General features: G+C 42.6%; 1 protein-coding gene across 3 annotated transcripts in view; it reads right to left on the bottom strand.

The window, feature by feature from the left end:
• Positions 1-19,727, bottom strand: part of GRIA1 (glutamate ionotropic receptor AMPA type subunit 1) — a 312,704-nt gene that overhangs the window by 132,095 nt on the left and 160,882 nt on the right. For 2 of the 3 annotated variants that reach the window (XM_007109572.1, XM_007109573.1), the window contains exons 3-5: positions 17,515-17,754; positions 14,059-14,243; positions 8,147-8,200 (exon numbers count right to left, since the gene is read on the bottom strand). In XM_007109572.1, the coding sequence (XP_007109634.1) occupies positions 8,147-8,200; positions 14,059-14,243; positions 17,515-17,754 (479 nt within the window). The remainder of the gene's footprint in view (positions 1-8,146; positions 8,201-14,058; positions 14,244-17,514; positions 17,755-19,727) is intronic. The other variant, XM_007109574.1, reaches the window with a different exon arrangement.

Genomic DNA, 19,727 nt, shown 5'->3' with positions numbered 1-19,727 from the left:
TTGGGATGAGACCCCAGGCTTCTGCTGCACTCGCTGTCGTAAAACTTGATATAAATTAACTCACTTTATCTTGTGAGGTATGCATTCATATTCCCACCTACAGATGAGGAAACTGAGGTACAGAGAGGTGAGATGACTTGCCCAAGGTCACACGGCTAGTAGGTGACTGAGCGAAAATTCAAACCCAGGCAGTTTCAGAAGAAAAGGAGTTTATTTCTGAGCTTTCTCAGTTATAATACCAGGCCTGAGAGTCGCCAAGGTTTCTTTGATTTGGGCAGTGTGGCCCAGTGGACAACAAACCTAATCTTTGGAATTAGAGAGGTTTGAGTTCAAATTCCAGTTTTAGCCACATGACCTTGGAAAACTTTCTTCAGCAACTTAGACCTCCTTTTCCTCTCTCATAAAATGAGAATGTAATCTCACCTTTCTTGAACGGATGCAGGAACTCTCAGTTCTCTAGAATGGATTATTCTAGAGCATGGGATGTGAGTGCAAAGAGTAACATATACTCAGCCTTGCCCTTGCCTGATGGGATGCTTGGACCACGTAGGAAGTGAGCATCCTTTGGGGTCTGGGACTTGATTTTCTACCCATCCATGTCCTCTTCCCTTCCAGAGGCTCTCTGCAGTGTAAGCTCTGGTGATCCTAAAGTAAGCCGAGTGTTCTCACTGCTGCAGAAGAGTGAGGTGAAGCCGAGGGAGAGAGGGAAGGCTGGGTGGGAGGGAGAAGAGGACACTGGGTTGGACTCCGTCAGTGAGGGGTGACTCTGAGAGGGGCGGGGGAGTGGGGAGGGAGTGCTTTTCAACCTCTCTCTGTCTCTCCTATTTCTATATGTTTCTTTCTCTTACACACACACACACGCGCACACACACACACACACGCACGCACGCACGCACACGCACGCGCACACACACACACACACACACACACACACACACACACACACACACACACACGAAACTGAGAGGCAGCAGTGAGGTAAAAGAAGCCACAAAGAACAGAACAATTGCTCCAAATCCCAGCCCAGCTCTCCTGTTCAACTTCCCAGCGACTTCAAACAGGTTATGTCCCTTCTCTGGGTCTTAAGTGCCTCTTTTACAAAATGCGGGAGGGGTTGGGTGAGATGAGCTCCTGGGGACCCTTCAACTCTGGTTCTTTGGGATTCTTCAAGCCAGCGCAAAGGCACGCTCTTCATAGGACTACTGGCTGCATGGGTGCACCGTCATGATCCTTCCCAGAAACCTGCAGCCTCCAGGGGCCTCTCGAGCCTCTGACCGCCAGGCTCTGACAGTTGGGGTGGCAGTTTGTGGGGCTTGCATTACTTTCACACAAGAGTTTTCTCTGGCATCCTTTTACAGCTTTATTTACATGTTCCAATTTAGCTGGAAGACAAAGCCAAGTTGCTTCCAGGACGAAAGTGACACCGCATGCTTCTTAGTGCTTCTGGTGTGAGCCCAGTGCAGTGGAAGGCACACAGACATGCTTGGTTCATGTCTGATGTTCATTTGGCTGGCTGTTAGAACCTGTCCTGTGAGAAGGCATGGGGAGGGGCGGGGACAGGGGGTCGTCCAGGCTGAAGGAGCAAACACCAAGAATAAGCAGGGTAGGTGGTTCCAAATACACTATTCCCTATCACTGGGTATTATTCAAGCAGGAACCAGCTGGATGGGCTTCTGTTAGGGATGTTGTAGAGGAGATTCTGGCCTTTTATGGGAAGTGGACTAGATGCCCTCTGAGGCCCATCTCTACCTAGTCATTTGCATATTCTTAGCTGTATTCATAGCCCCACAATCCCTGATCTCTGCTTCTTTTAGCATAGACACAGGGAATTTGCCTTTAAGTGCACGTAATAAGTGGGTACCAACGTTGTTTATTTCCTAAGAAGTCATTTCGCTCACTCATTCATTCATTCAGTGACTTTTTAAAGAACACTGTTACATGCAACTCACTTTGCCTGGTGAACTGGGAATTCATCAGTGAGAAAGGCAGACATATTCCTTCTTCCAGGAGCTTACAGACAAACGGGGAGGAAGGTATTATATAATTGGGTTTCAGTTGTGGATGAGATTTAGTTTGGAAGGGGTTGAGGGACCTCAAGGATAGTGTCATGTCCCCAGATATTTAGTGTTTTCTTTCCCCACTAATAATGATGATGATGATGGTGGAAATTGTTAACATTTACTGAGTGCTTATTTGGGGCCACATATTACTTTGAGTACTTATAAAGTATTATTTCATTTAATTCACATGATAGCCCATGAGGAGGTAGATGATACCACATTCCTTTTTTTACAGATGAGGTAATGAAAGCTCAGAGAAGGTAGGTCACTTTACTAATATCACACAGCTAATAAATATAAAACCAGAATTCAAACTCAGGTCTGTCTGACCCAGACCCACCCTTCCCAACTACTCTTCCAGCTCCCTAACTAGAGAAACCATACAGGAACCAAACGTGACTGTGTGTGGTATTGAGATGGCATGTGCAGAAGAAAGCAGCCGAGCTTGGCCTTACAGAAGGCAGAGACAGCTTTCTCACCACAGGGGAGCAAGGAGATGAAAGAGCAGTTTCTTCTCAAGACTGATATAGCAAAGAGGTAGCAGCATGGAGCTGGGGGCTTGGATGAGCCACCACATGGACCAGAGCTGCCAACTCTTAACATTTCACAGGAGGTCATCTGCATCCACATGGCGGAAATGGCTGACCACCCTGGTCCCCAAATCCCCCAGTAAGACCTGGGATGACCTGTCCTCCGTGTGTTTCCCTCAGCTACTTTGTGCACTAGAAATCACAGCTGTCCCTTGGTATCCCTGGGGGATTGGTTAAGGACCCCCCGCAGATACCAAAATCTGCGGATTCTCAAGTCCCTTATATAAAATGGCATAATAGTATTTGCATATAACGTACTCTCATCCTCCCGTATACTGTAGGTCATCTCTAGATTACTTATAATACCTGATAAAATGTAAATGCTTTGTCAATAGCTAGAAATACAATATAAATGCTATGTAAATAGTTGCCGCTGTGTGGCAAATTCAAGTTTTGCATTTTAGAACTTTCTGGATTTTTTTTCAAATATTTTTGACCTGCAGTTGGTTGAATCCGCGGACATGGAACCCACAAACATGGAGGGCCAACTGTATAATTATAATGAAATTCCATCAGTGTACAGTGGAAAAGATACCCAGTGGGAGTTTGAGAGCCTGAGTTTGAATTCCAGGTTTATTGCTGCAACTGTAGTCAAGATTTAAACTGAAGCCCTCTTATCGAGAGCCTGTGTCTCCCTTGCACCCGTCCCCACCTCCCCCATGCTCAGCAGTCACATGGCACAGTATAAGAACATGGATTTTGGAGTTCTCTAGTCCTGGAGGGGAAGCCCAGCTCCGTGACTTTATCAACTTTGTCACTGGAAAACTCACTAATCTTTCTGAACCTTATAGTTTCTTCATCTGAAAAATGAGGATAATATTATCAACCTCCAGGACAATTATGAGGATTTAATAGTAACTGTTTAAGTATATATCATAGTGTCTGGAATGTAGCAGTCATTCAATGAATAATAGTTATCACCATTGTTATTATTGTTGTAGTTACTTATTAGGGGTTTAAGAAATTCTAGTTCAGTGGCTCAGGTTAACCTGGTCATCCTATTCTTATGAGCACATCACTTGGCTTTTGCCAGATTCCTGAGAGCCAGACTCGGTTGAGGAGTGCTTGCCTTCCCCCTCTGCAGATCAGTCATGGAACATCTTGGATTCTCAGTTCTCATTTCTATAGAGCGGGGATGAGGAATTCTACCTTGCTTATGTCATAGGAGTACTGCAAGGTTCCAAAGCCAGTGGTGTGATTCATGCCAAAACATCACATGAGCTATAACTTGGTGTAAAAATGAAAGGAGTTGCTGTTATTGTCACTGGTGCCCCAGGAGGCACCATATGGTCCACACAGAAGGACAACCAATATCTTCAGTCCTTCAGTGTTTCTCAGACTGGGGTCTGCTGGACCCTTGATAAATTCTCAGAGGTCTAGCTAGTTCTCTACAGGAATTTTTAAATGTTGTGCTTTTTTATTTCAATGAAAGTCAAATCATCAATATAAACAATCTGATCATTTGTCCCATGCTGTAAGTACTCATGTTTGCAGTCTCAGTGGACTGAAGAATTGAACCATTGGCTCAGTGTTTCCTAAACTGTGCAGACACATTGTAGAGGTCCACATATCTTCCTTTTGAGAGACACCAATTTGTTCTAAGATTTGCGGCTGATGCATCACAGAGATAAAGAGCTATAACTCTGGAGAGCTCTGGCTGGTAGCTGTCTGCTATGATCACAGTCTCAGAGCAGGGAGTGAAAACCATGTCAGTGCTGGGCTTGGAGGAGGACCGATAGCCAGACAAGAGAGCTTGGTTCATCAGGGGGCTCCAGGGCCCAGGGGCTTCTTTAAGAAATAATGGTAGAGTTCACCAATTTCTGCAAGGTTCAAGTTCACTTTATGGATATACCAATGCTATGGAAATATAAATATACATCTATCCTATCATATATAAAATATGAATACATATATCAGCATATATATGCATGTATACATACGGACACAACATGTGAGTATGTACAGATGGGTAGATTTAGTATATGAAGTTAGGATTCTTCACCTATGCAGAACACTTTAACTTTTTCAAGGCATGGTGACATTCAGCAACATGTTTGGTTTCCCCAGTGAGCATATAGAATAGGAACTATTATTCCTGATGTGGAAACTGAGGGCTGGAAAATTGCCCAAGATCACAAAGATACTAGCTGAGGATGGTATCTGGACAAAAAGCATAGCTTTTCTTTTCTGTTCTTTTTTTTATGACTCCCTGTTATAAAGCTCTCCTCTCTGACCCACAGTCTCCTTCCATCCTCTCTTCTAGCGGCCCTCCAAAGCCAGAAAAACATCCCTCCAAAGAGCTCTGTTACAAGAATGCTGTTGGCGTCTTTGAAGCTCCTGCATTCTGACAGGGACAGAAAGAACTGCAAAATAAAATGTAGCTCCCTCTTTTTGTTAAATCTTTCAAAAGCTTCCTTCCTTAGTTTCTAACTCTATTATTACACCCTAATCACAAACACTCTGAAGGAGGGGGTCAGTTCCATGCAGCAGCAGGCTAATTATGTGGCAGAATTTCTAAAAATTATCATCTTATAAATTGCTTTATTCCTCTGAAGGGGGAAGAAAGACATACACCACATACTTGACTACCTTTCAGACTGAATTAATTAGTAATTTGAAGCCTAATTATCAACTAATCTATTGGAACATGCAAGTCTTTTGTATTTGGATGGTATATGCAATTTGCATCCTATTAGTTGGCCGTTGTAAGGATTTGAGAGCTCATTAGGTCAGGGGAAAAAAAAGAATGCAGATCAGAAGGAAACAGACACCCAAAGGGCTGACTTGGTGATGTTGTGACCGAGGGGTCACTTGGCAACAGATGGGGCCTGGTGATGTAATTACCTGAGGTCTTTTGGTGGCTTTGAGGCCACTGATGTGTAATTTCTATCTTACCCTGGAGAGGTGATTATGCATGCCCCCAACCTTGCTCTGTGTACTCTCAAGCAGCAGGATGCCCACGTGGTCTGTGCTGAGAGATGTCCTGATGAAGTGGAAAAGGCACTGGGTGCTGCCCACTAACCCTGGTGCCAGGCCTAACTCTATCACTGACTTGCTGTGTGACCCTGGCCAAGTCACACCATCTTGCTGGTTTGACTACAAGCAAATGTTTCCCTATAAGCAAATGAGACTTAGATACAGCTGACTTCCAAAGTCCCTTCTAGGACTAAGGATCTGGGATTCAAGGGCTGTCAAGAGTTTTCTTCCTTATGAAGTCAAAAATTTCATCCTTGCAAATGGTTTTTCTGTTTTGTGGGGGGGGTTTGTTTTGTTTTTTAAGACTTTTTTTTGATGTGGACCATTTTTAAAGGCTTTATTGAATTTGTTACAATACTGCTTCTGTTTTATGTTTTGTTTGTTTGGCCGTGAGGCATGTGGGATCTTAGCTTCCCAACCAGGGATCAGACACACACCCCCTGCATTGGAAGGCGAATTCTTAACCACTGGACCTCCAAGGGAAGTCCCTTCCAAATGGTTTTTGAGGGTGAAACTCTTGGTTCCCCAAAAATCTTTGGACGGCCATCTGCCATTTAAAATGCAAATATCTCTGAGAAAAGTAGCATGTATATCTATTAACAGCTGGGTCTAAATTAACCTATCACAAGAAGTCCTTCTTATTTCCAGTCCTGACCCTGAAATATTAGGACAGCCAAGGCAAGGAAGTTTTGAAGGGGAAAGAAGTTTAAGCCAGGGATCTGAGGCTGGAGATCCACCCAGAAAGAGAGACAGAGCTTAAGAATTAGGCAAGGTGTTTTAGATCTTGCCATTTTGACCTTTACATATACCCAGCTCCTGTGCTTTTGTTCTATTAATGATCTTTATTCCAAAAGCAAGTAGAAAATATCAGTCTCTTGTTCAATTAATAATTAATGTTACTCACAGGAATAATCAACACAAAATAACATTGCTAAAACTGAGTGATATAATTTGTTATAGACAAAAAGCTAAAAATCACATCTTAAAGGAAACACTGAAAATCATAAAGACAGGCCAGGATAATAAGCAAACTTTGTAGAAAAAGGTCTCATTAAGGAAATCTGACAATTGCTCAAATTGGCACATGGCAAAATTTGTTATTTATTAAAATTTGCTGGAAAATAAAATTCAAAAAAAATTTGCTGGGAGATGCAACCACTTTGGAAAACAGTTTTGGAGTTTCTTAAAATATTAAACATAGAGTTGCCATGTGTCCTAGTGATTTCACTCCTAGGTGTATGCTCAAGAGAAAAACTTGTAACAAATTTTCGTAGTAGCGTTATTCATAATAGTCCAAAAGTGAGAACAACCCAAGTGTCCATCAACTGATGAATGGATAAACAAAATGGGATACATCCATATAATGGAATGTTATTTGGCAATAAGAAGGAATGAAGTACTGATTCGTGCTACAACATGGATGAACCTTGAAAACATTATGCTAAATGAAAGAAGCCAGTCAAAAAGAACCACATATTCTATGATTCCACTTATATGCAACATCCAGAATAGGCAAATCCATAAGGATATAAAGTAGATTGCTGGTTGCCTAAGGCTGGAGGAATTTGTGGGGCGATGGGGAATCACTGCTAATGGGTATGGGTTTCTTTTGGGGAGGGTGATGAAAAAGTTTAAAAATGAGATTGTGGTGATGGTTTCACAATTCTGTGAATATATATAAAACCACTGATTTGTATACTTTAAGTGGATGAGCTGGATGGCGTGTAATTAGCTCTTTAGAAAATAAGACAGGCAAAATAAAATTACTTTTGGCTTTGGGAAAAAACTGCTGGAACTATCAAACTTCATGATTAAAAAAGTAAGAGGAGCAAAACATGACCCAGGAAAAATACACTTGTCAAAAACGACGGTCACAAAAGAAAACTCATAATTGTGCATGTTGCTAGGTAAAATTTAACATGTACAAAAAATTATTTTATGAGTCAAGTCTTCATACCATGGAAAATAATTGCACCCAATAAAAATAACTGCAGCGCATAAAAATGAAAATAAAATGTTTTTTAAAAGACAGCTTGTCTATGCCACATAAAAAAGGGAATAAAAACTAAATTGACATAATACTGTTTGTGCTGTGAAACTGTTTCTGGTTAAAGATCTGTCAGCGCTAGTATCATTAAGATTTAAACATTTATATTTATAAACAGTAAAACTATCACTGGTGTCAAAATAGAGGGTCAAAACCAGTGGGGTCAAAACATTTTGTATCCATTCAAAGATGTGGTGATTTTGTTCTTATCGCCAAGTGGCAGAGCCGATTAAAGCTGGAATTGTGATGACTGAGGAAGACCTGCCCACCAACAGGATCTCTTCCAAGGAAGCTTAGAGGTTCACCTTGAGTGTGCTGTGGTTTGACAAGCAGGGATGTGAAGGGGAAAAGGCAAAGCTTGGAAGTGCCCCTGCCACCCATGCCATTCCCTCCAGCCAGGGACCACAGGAGCAAGCCGGGCCCCAAACACAGAAAGACCCATCATTTGAGAGCCTTCAGTGTCCTCTACTCACCAGATTTGCAAGGATATAGTGGTAGCCAATGCCGTTCTTCTCCAGCTTTACAATCTACAAAACACAACGAGAGGGGATGCATTAATCATACTGACAATTAAAGCTACACCAACAATAACCAGCAGTTAACACTGAGTACTGAAAATGTGCCCTCTCCTATCCTAAGTACCCAAACTACAATGTCACAACCATCCAATGGTGGTGGCATTGCTGATACCCTTGTTTTACAGATGAGGAATTGAGACTTAGAGAAGTCAAATAAACTCCCTGAAGTTACCCAGCTATTAAGTGCAGATGTAACATCTGACATCAGTTTTGCCTGATTCCAGGGGTAGAGTAGTGTTATCATAACTCCAAGGTCCAGGCTAAAATGCTCACTTCTTTCCTTCTTCCAAAAAGCCTTCCCATACATAGTGGGAATCTTATGTTGTATTGAATTCCTTGTTACTGTTATAACAATATCTGCTGCTTGGGTGGACAGATGGGTAGATGGGTGGAAGGATAGTCAAATGGGTCGGTGGATGATTCCACCCCAGCTCTCGAACTTCAAATCCTTGAATGGACCATATTCAGATACAGTTCCTTCTTTCCCTGAATTTTGTGCCTTCTTCCCTAAACCCGTTGGATACTCAGACATCAATGAGCCATTCAACCTGGAAGCTGGAAGAGAATGTCAGGATCATCTGGTCCGGCCCCTCACTGTACAGATGGGAGGTCCAGGCCCAGAGAGATGAAGTGATGATCCAGATCCCACGGCAGTATGGTAGCAGTGTCAGGACAGGGACCTGGCTATTGTGAGACTTTCCATATGATGACTGATTCAGAGCCAGGGTCCCCAAACACCCGTCCATCTTCAATGTGCAGACCATCCCTAATCATTGCAGGCAAGAAAATGTTTGTAGAAAGAACTACCCAGCGGTTTGCTTGGGCATCCAGACATGCCACCCAGGCAAGGAACAGCTAAGACCACAGTCCTTGGTTTAGTCCTAGCCCAGCCTGAAAGTTAACTTGATCTATTTCTTTATTATTATTATTTTGTAATCAAACTGAGGTTAGTACACCCTGCTCAGTGCCTTTCTCCCCCCACTGTTGCAAGGACGCATAAAACACATGAGAAGCACTTGGGCTTCTTCTCTAACTGAATAAAATTTCAAGGTTATTAACACCCACATTCAAACATCTACTTAATTGGATGTATGTGCATAGCGGCTCACATTATTTTTATGTAGGGAATAATTAAATGCAAGCACACACAATGAATGCTCTGAAACAGTGGTTAGCATGTGAAATTCCAGTCTATGGAGTGCCAAGACTTTGGGGATGATAGTTTTGTTAATAATTCTTCATTACTTTTTCATTTTCTTGTCAAATGGTTTTTTGCTCTTTCAACAATGAGATACCTTTATCAGAAACCTATTCAGCTTCTAAAAAGCACAAAATAGCAAATAAAAGATCGTTTGAAACCCAATGCATCCAGGCAATGGATAAGAATAGTCCCTGCAGGATGAAATTACAGGTTGAAACATAGAAAACAGCTGATAATTAATGACTTTTGACCAATAAAAATCAGTAATTTCATATGGTTTGACCTAACACAAACCGTCCAACCATCTACTCACCTACCTACCTGATGGCCTAGCTTCCCTTTCACAAACATTTATTAAGTGCTTACTATCTATCAAGCACTGTGCTGGAGATATAGTGGAAAGTGAAACAAGCATGGTGCTTGCTGTCCTGGAGGTCACAGTTTACTGGGAGGAGACCCATACTTAAACAGATGAAGAGATACAGGTACACAGGGTTACAAACTGAGAAAGTTGTTAGAAAGGTAATGTACGCTTGGAGTCCACTGCCTCACTCACCCCATCTCTTCAAAGCTCATTTCCACTGGATTGCCTTAATTCACAATCTTTGTGTCTGGAATGCCCTTTCCCATTCTCTCTGATTATTCATAACCTTTATGGCTGAGCTCTAATCCCAACTACTCTGTAAAGCCTTCTCTGATTAATTAATTAACTCAACAAATATTTATTGAACAATGGGCCACATGCCAAGCTCTACGCTATGTGCTAGGGACAAGCTATGAACAAATGAGGCAAGATCCCCAGGCCCTCATTGAGCTGAGTTGACACTTTAGCGGGGATCCAGATGGTAAATATATAAACAGATAAATGAACAAGATTTCAGCAGGTGAAAAGCACTTTGAAGACAATACAACAGGGTAAGGTGATGGATGGCCTGGTCCTGGTGTCCCTCATTCTGAACTTAATGACTGTATTACATAATTAAGTGTCTTATATATTGATAAAGCGTTATATTCTAATAACCCTGTTCCCTGCTCACAAACCTTCACTGGCTCTCCACTGTTTACAGAATAAACCCCAGACTCTTTGGCATGGTTTCCAAAGGTGGTCACAATCATGGGTTCATCTCCTTTTCATTGCCTTCCAGTAAACAATTGACATCCTCCACTTGGCCTCTTAAGCCCCTCCGTGAACCTTGGCCCCTACATGCCCTCTGGGCCTCCCTACATGCTCTTACCTCCAGCTTAAAGGCTCTTTTCCAGTCAAAGGCTGCCTGTGGATATCTAGAACCATCTCACATTTGGGATCTTAGAGCATTCATTGATTCCCTATTCTCCGCATTCATTCAAAAAATATTTACTGAATACCTACTAGGTGCCAAGCACTGTTCAAGGCCCTGTGGATGCAGCAGGGAAGAAAACAAAACAAAAATCCTAATAGAGCTTATATTCCAGTCGAGGCACTAGAGACTGAGACAGGCAGTTAATTCCCTATTTGGAATTTGGAATCATTGTCTTCCTCCTTAGGTTAGGCAGAACTTTTGTGTTAGACTGAAAAGATCCCAATTACTGAGTGTGAGATAGTCTAGGATGATGCTAAGATGTCAGACTGCAAATCAGAAGATGTAACTTTTAGACTCATGGTCATTGTCACTAACTAGTTGTCTGAACTCAAGACAAATCATTCAACCAATATGACCATCAGTCATCCCATCTGTAAAGTATGAATGCAAATGGTAAATCAGGTGATTTGTAAGATCCTTTCAGCATTTGGTCTTACTTTTCAGAATAGAAGAATCCAATGATTAAAAAAGTTAATACACTGCAATCTAAAATATTCATGCAAACAAGTTCCTTCCTTCCCAAACACAAGTTTGTCCTTTGACAGAGGGGGTAGCTATAGACAGCACATGTGCTGAAAGTTGCATTTTTAAAAGGTTGGGCCCTGTAGCCCGACCAAGATAGATTTGACTCCCTACTTTCCTTCTATGTGAAATCCCAGGCAAGTGTAATCTCTTGTTTCTTCATTTATAGAATAGGGGATCTAATAGAAGCTGTTTTTATAGAGATGATGTGAGGATTAAGTGGAATTATACATGGAAAGAGCTTGGCATAGTGTCTGGTATACGGTAAGCACTCAGAAAATAGTACCAACAGCTTTTTTTTTTTTTTTTTTTTGCGGTATGCGGGCCTCTCACTGTTGTGGCCTCTCCCGTTGCGGAGCACAGGCTCCGGACGCGCAGGCTCAGCGGCCATGGCTCACGGGCCTAGCTGCTCCGCCGCACGTGGGATCTTCCCGGACCGGGGCACGAACCCGTGTCCCCTGCATCGGCAGGCGGACTCTCAACCACTGTGCCACCAGGGAAGCCCAGTACCAACAGCTTTATCTTTACTATGGAATAATACAGCAGGACCACTGTGCCACCAGGGAAGCCCAGTACCAACAGCTTTATCTTTACTATGGAATAATACAGCAGGACCACTGTGCCACCAGGGAAGCCCAGTACCAACAGCTTTATCTTTACTATGGAATAATACAGCAGGACCACTGTGCCACCAGGGAAGCCCAGTACCAACAGCTTTATCTTTACTATGGAATAATACAGCAGGACCACTGTGCCACCAGGGAAGCCCAGTACCAACAGCTTTATCTTTACTATGGAATAATACAGCAGGACCACTGTGCCACCAGGGAAGCCCAGTACCAACAGCTTTATCTTTACTATGGAATAATACAGCAGGAGTCATCTGTCTTTAAGAATACCAACTTATCATTCAACACTTTCTCTACCTCCTATCTCATCTAATCTTTTTATCAGCTTTGTAGAACAGGGGCCTTCATTCCTATTTTGCAGATGAGTACACTTATGCCAAAGAGGGAGTAACTCAAGAAAGCAGTATCATACCCACAACAACTTGAATGAATCTCCGGGGAATTATGCCAAATGAAAAAAGCCATACCCCAAACATTACATACTATGTAATTCCGTTTATATCACACTCTTAAAATAAGAAAATTACAAAAATGGAGAACAGGTTAGAGAGTGCCTGAGGAAAGGGAAAAAGAGAGGGAGAGAGGGAAGCCAGATGATGACAAAAGGGCAACACAGATGATCTTTATGGTGATGGAAATGTTCTGTACCTCGGATGTATCAATGTCAATGTCAATTTCCTGATTGTGATATTTCATTGTAGTTGCTGTAGTTTTCTAAGATGTTACCATTGGGATAACTGGATATGTGGTACATGGGATCTCTCTGTATTATTTCTTACACACGCATATGAATTTGTATCTCAAAATTAAAAGTTTAACTAAGAAAACAAAGCAAAACAAAAGAAAACCAGTACCACTTGGCACTATGAATAGCCAAAATAAGTATATCCTTACATATATCACTTTCTGTGGGGTAGGCTCTATTCTAAGTGCTTTACATGTATACATAGATTCTTCTAACCCTCACAAGAGCTCTCTAGTTATTATCATTATTATTATTATTATGCCCATTTTATGGATCAGGAACCTGAGATGTAGAAATGAAAAACCTGGCCCAAGGTCACAGAGCTAGTAAATATTAGAGCTGGGCATGTGAATCCCAGGCAGTCTGGCTCCAGAGTCTCTACTTTTAACCAGTACTCTATTCTGCTTTACTTAACTAGAATTCCAGTCCCATGACTACAGCTCAAAAAACTCCCATCTTAATGGAAGCAATTTTTGCTGGTTTCTCTCTCTGAGAGGGAAGCCAGATCCACACTTTGTAAAGTAGAACACAGAGTTAACGCCTCAAAGAACCCCTGACTTTCAAAATCTCTCCTATTCAGTTCCCGAGGCCTCTGAGCAATTGCTGAGCTGGTGCTGAGATTCCCTGTGGGAGCCCCAGGGGTCTTGAGGGCCATTAACAAGCTCTGTCATGTTGTCAAGTTCCTAAAACTGCCATCTTTAATTGTATAGCACTGTTCAAAAACGATTGCAAATTCTACTTCCTTGCTAGCTCATCTGAATACACAAATGTAATTTAAAAAGACAAGTGACCTATCCAATGACACATGCTTTACTTCTGAGAACTGGAGGAACCATGGCTTAGAGATGTCTGGCTAAAGACTACTAAGATTACAGTGCCCTTTCTTGGAATGGACAATCAATTCATTGCTCAGACACATGGATGTGTTCCAGGAAAGGGAGGTGCCTGGTGCCTCCTTGGACTCAAAACTGGTCAGTGGGCCAAATGGCTGAGAAACCAAATGCTGGACCAGTGGGTAACAGAACTCAGAGCTGAAGCCAGGAATCTGGCTCTACAGGTTGTGATATAGCACTTCACAAACTCTAAAATGCAATGTATTTTGCTTTTTAACAAGAAAAGGAAGCACTGGAGCTAAGTTTTTGGTTCACTGATCCGAGGACTATTTGAAGTCCCGCGTGAAGGCTCCCACTGTTTGCGCTATTTCGTAACATTGCAGAATTAAACTGTATGAATTACAGAATGTGAGAAGGCAGGCCTCTGGCTTCATCTAGTCAAGAACTCTCTTTGTAACACCAAAGGCAAACGGTCAGCCGCTCGCTCATGAGCCGTCTCCCACGCCCACCCTGAGGGCACTTTGCTGCACTCACTACCTGGCCCAGGATAGCACTGAGGCGCTCGGATTCACAGTCCACCACCACCAGCCGCTCCTTTTTCTTCTCCAGGTCCTGGAAGAGCATCCGGTATCCCTCCTCTGTGGTTGTCAAAATGTTGACGGCTGTCACCTGCCAGTTCTTCTCGGCCGCTGTGTCTAGGACTTTCTGCAGGACGGACAGACCTGGAGGTCGGGTAAGTAGGACAGAGAGGTGGCAGTCAGGATCCACAGGCATCACCCCACTTCCGCCAACCCCGCTCCTCCACTAAACTCAGCTCCAGCTTGCTCTTTGCAAGTCTGAGCTCACCGAGGTCAGGTTCTGCGTCTGTTTTGCGTTTCTGTTTGCAGAACATAGCACGCGGTAGAGTTAGTGATTAAACATCACATCTGAGGCTCAAATCCTGATGCCACAATATACTAGTTAAATGATCTTGTACGGACTAATTCACCTGGCTAAAATTTAGTGTCTTCAGTGGGAAAAGGGTGATGTTAATAATGTCCACCTCGCAGTGTCATCATGAGGATTGAATGAGAATGTCTCAAGCATGGCAAGCATTTTGTAAACATTGATTACTATTAGGTGTTTAGTAACTGCTGATTCAATGTGCTAATCTGATATCTAAACAGCACCTAATAATTGTCAACCACGTTTACGAATGTTCAATATACCTCAGTGCCTAGTGCTTTGCCTCTCACGCAGTAGGTATTCAATCAATGTGTACTGAATTAAGCTACGCTCTTCTGATTTATAGCTAAATGATAGAGGAATCCATTACTCAATACTGCTTTGTTTCATCTATGGGACATAGATGGTGTATTAGTTTCCTACTGCGGCTGTAAAAAATTATTGTAAACATAGTGGCTTCAAACAACACATTTATCATCTTATACTGCCAGAGGTCAGATGTTTGGAATGAATCTCCTCGAGCTAAATTCAAGTTACCGGCAGGGCTGTGTTATTTTCTGGAGGTTCGAGTGGATAAATTTTTCTTGCCTTTTCTGATTCTGTAGGATGCCCGCTTTCCTTGGTGTATAGCCCCTTCCAGCTTCAAAACCAGCAGTGACTGGTTGAGTCTCTCACATTATACTCTGACCCTGACTCTTCTGCCTTCAACTTGCACACTTAAGGACCCTTGTAATTACACTGAGCTCACCCAAATAATCCAGGATAATCTCTCTGTTGTTCTTTTTTTAAAAATTAATTTATTTATTTGTTTTTATTTTTGGCTGTGTTGGGTCTTCGTTGCTGCGCGCAGGCTTTCTCTAGTTGCGGCGAGCAGGGCCTACTCTTCGTTGTGGTGTGCCGGCTGCTCATTGTCGGGGCTTCTCTTGTTGCGGAGCACAAGCTCTAGGTGCATGGGCTTCAGTAGTTGTGGCTCGTGGGCTCTAGAGCGCAGGCTCAGTAGTTGTGGCGCACATGGTCTTAGTTGCTCCGCGGCATGTGGGATCTTCCGGGACCAGGGCTCGAACCTGTGTCCCCTGCATCGGCAGTCGGATTCTTAACCACTGCGCCACCAGAGAAGCCCATCTCTCTGTTTTAAGGTCAGTCTATTAGCAACGTGAATTCCATCTGTAACCTAAATCCCTCTTGCCATTTAACATAACATATTCACAGGTTCCAGGAATTAGAACACAGATGTCTTTGGTGGAGAGGGGAAGGTCATTATTCTGCCTGCAACAGATGGTTATTTCATATTTCACGCTTGCATTATTAATCAATCTTTTGCACATATATCATTTCTGTCTTCCTGTAACATTGTTAATCCCTCCCATAGTGACCAATATGATGCCTGGAATAAAGAATCATCTGTAGATTGATTCTGTTGTTTCTTCCTTTTTTTTTTTTTTTTTTTTAAGTATAAGGTTGGTGTGCTTAAGTCTCACGTTTACTGAAAGTTTACTGTGTGTCTGGCATTGCCCTGTTAGCTTTCCTGTCTTCAATTCAGTTAATTCTCTGAGGTAGGTACCGTTATTATCCATGTTTCACAAATGTGGAAATGGAGGTTCAGAGAGATTTAGTCACTGGCCCAAGGCCACACAGCTAGCAAATGGCGGAACTCTGAGTTCAGAGTTGTGAGGTAGGCGTGAGGTAGCGCCCTTTGAGTACGGGCGCTTTTGCTGACTGACCCCAGAGATGATCCTCTATAATGAAAGTTACATTTTTCTGCCTTTGCCACTTCCAGACCTCAAGCCTCATTATGCCACAAAACTGACCTGAAATAGCCCTTCTGCAGGTCATCCTCATAATGGCTGCTTGTCTGAGAAGGGAAATCATTAAAATAGAGAGAAGGGAAAATCGAAGAAAATAGAGTGCTTCTGGCCTCTTCTGCCAGCTAATTCTCATTGAATAACGCCTGCCTAACTCTTCCTGAAAAACCATTTCACAAACCACTCTCCTATTCAAAAGTCTTCTAAGCCTCCCTAAAGGCAAACCTCTATAAAACCTCCTTTTTGCTCAGGGCAAAATTCCTGTGCCTCACTTTCCAGACCTTGTATCATCCAGTTATTTATTTACAACAATAATGACTGAGTTCTTATAGGACTATTTAGTATACCAGGGGAAGGTAGGACAGTACAACAGAAGCGACACAGGAGTTAGAAAAAAGAAGAGAGTTTCTATTTAGAAGGTCAGGAAATAGAGAAAGTGGTGTTCCAGTAGGTTGCAAAAGAAAGGAAGAATTTGCATATGTAGATTTGAGAAGGGAAGTGCATCCCAGAAACTGGAATTGTTTGAGTCAAGATGCAGAGAAGAAAAAAGTATTGGAAACATTTAGAAAATGGAATGGAAAATTCAAAATTTAGGTGGAGGCAGAATTAGAAAGGCCTGGGAAGGTTGATGTTGATGCTGGTGATGATGACAACAGCAGTTAACATGTATAGAAGACCCTGCGCATTGATTATGTTGTAGGCACTGTACAGGCCCTTTCTAGTCATTGTCTCATTCAGTCCTCACAACTGTATGAGGTAGAGACTGGTTTTTTCTTCATTACAGAGATGAAAAAACGAAGGAATAGAGAATTTTATCCCCATTACAGAAGTGGTCAAACTGAGGCAGAGAGAGCTTGCCCAAAGTCAAACAGCTGGAGAGGAGGGAACACAGAATTCAGATCCAGGTCTGCCTGACTCCAGAATCTATGCTCCTAAAAGCCATGCCATGAGCCGTGAGCCATTCAACTGAGGTCCTTGGACTTTGAGTCTGGGCTCAGGAGCCATGGAAACTTGGTAAGCTGTAGAGTGACATGCGGCGTTAAGACGGTTATTCTCTCAAAGGACGTGTTTCCACATGTGAGTTATAGATTAGTTATCAACAATTCAGTTCACAGACATAAAACATTTCTGGATCATTACTCCATGATCCCTGCCTTTCAAGAAGGCAGAGAGGCACCATTCTTCTTCCTGCTGATAATTTTCTCTTCATCCCTCCACAGTCCCGCTCCCCTAACCCCTGGCTTACCCCGGTCAGCATCATAAATGTAGACAAATTTTTGCCACTTGTAATGGTCAATGATACTGATGAGGGCATCCTGCAGCTCGGGACGCAGCTGAAGGACAAACTGGTTGGATGTGTCAACAGGAAAGCTCGGTGTAATGAAGCAGACATGGAGGGCCCCGCAGAAGGAGGTCAGCATGTTGACAGTCCTCCGTTCGTAAAACCCAAAGATGGCATAGACTCCTTTAGAGAACTGGGAACAGACTGGAAGAGGAGAAGAGAAAAATTAATGGATATAAGATACTGCAAACATGTTGCCAGGTGGCTCTAAAACTAATTCATTCACTGGTCTATCCATCCAACCCATCATCCATCTATTATCTAGCCATCCACCCATCCAACCAATCCATCACTCCATTCTTTCAACCCACCAATCTCTCCAACTGTCCATCCATTTTACCCATCTGTGCATCCGTTCACCCAATCATCTGTCCAACCCACCCATCCATCTGTCGAATCCAATGTTTATTAGGTACCAATTCCATACCAAATGTTGTCATGGTTTTTAATTATAAATGTATGCAAAGCTGTTTTGTATGCTCTTTCACTTTATCTGTACAATGCCTTTATTAAGGTAGGAAAAGGATGGCTGGGCCATTTTTTAAAGGGGAAAACCAAGGCTCAGAAAGTTAATGAACATGTGCAAGGTAGCACAGCTAGACCATATCTGAGTTAGGCAGGTGTCTTGAACCCAATCCAGTGATCTGTCTATGACACTGCCCATCACGTCAAGGCAAAGCATACTAAGATGCCTTAGGAAGAAGGTCTGTCAGCTTGCTGCTGATACACGTTTAAGAAAACAAGGGTTGATTTTCCCAGCCAACCCTTAGTTTTCAGTGTACATTTCTCTACTGATGTTCATCTTGTGTTTGTACCTCCTCCTGGCTGATTTTTCAGCCCCCCGCCCTGCAGTGTATCAGCCACAGTAGTAGCTTAGCTGTGCGAGCATCCCCACAGGAGCTATTTTGTAAGATCCCAGTGCAGTTACCAGTACTGGTTTGTGTTCGGTTACACCGCTGGTTAGAATATAATGCTAAAAAGTCCAAGGTTATGGGGCTAAGTCCAGGTAATTCAGCTACTAAACTTCATTATAATATGTGTTACAGGATAAGGGTTCATAGACTTTGCCCCAGTCAAATGATCAACCCCAATGCCAAGCCCAGTGCCTGAAAATTACCATCTTGCTATGGATGGTGAGGCAGACGAGTCATCCTCATCACAGTAACAGTGTTTTAGGGTGCTCTGCCATATATGTTAAGCTGTTTAGTGCTCATCACAACCCTGCGACTTTGGTATTATCAATTTTCTTCTAAGATGATAATGTTGATATTCCTAGATCCTGTGCTCTCTTTACCATATCACCTGCTTCCATGACCCCGTACTGCCTTTGTAGATGGGCTCTCAAATTATGCTCCATGAACACTGCCCAAATGTGTTCCATGAACATTAGCCCCACAGAATGCTCCTTAAAAAAGAAAAGGCTTCTTTGCTCAGAGAAATTTGGGAAATGGTGCAAACCCTGTCCTCCTCTTGGAGTTTCAAACTGCATACCAGCTACATGAAAGATTGAGAGGAATCCTGTTCAACTTTAACACAGATTTTGTCAAATCCATACGCCCCCAGGACCCTTTGTTGGTGAATACTTTTTAACATGTTACTGATGCAGTGGGCCACGCTGCACTAAAGAATGCCATTAGCCACTGGGACCCAGTTGCCTACTGAGTCTGTGTTCTCAGTCAGTCCGTAGACCCTCCCTTCATGTCCCTGAAAGATAATCTCTTAAAGACTGTAATGGAACCATACAAGTCATCTCTCTAACTTCCAGGGTAACCCAGCATACCACCTACAGGAAACCTGGCAGGTGCCCTTTATTGTGTTTGTGTGTGTGTGTGTGTGTAAATTTAATTTTTATTTTATATTGGAGTATAGTTGATTTACGATGTTGTGTTAGTTTTAGGTGTACAGCAAAGTGATTCAGTTATACATATACACATAACCATTCTTTTTCAGATTCTTTTCCCATGTAGGTTATTACAGAATATAGAGTTCCCTGTGCTATAGGGAACAAGTAGATCCTTGTTAATTGTCTATTTTATATATAGTAGTGTGTATATGTTAATCCCAAACCCCTAACATCTGCTTGCATACTGAATTACTGGGCATGCACTGCTTCTCAA

Source organism: Physeter macrocephalus, chromosome 8 (genome assembly GCF_002837175.3).
Source record: "Physeter macrocephalus isolate SW-GA chromosome 8, ASM283717v5, whole genome shotgun sequence".
Classification (NCBI taxonomy): domain Eukaryota; kingdom Metazoa; phylum Chordata; class Mammalia; order Artiodactyla; family Physeteridae; genus Physeter; species Physeter macrocephalus.
This window is presented reverse-complemented; position numbering and strand designations above follow the sequence as displayed.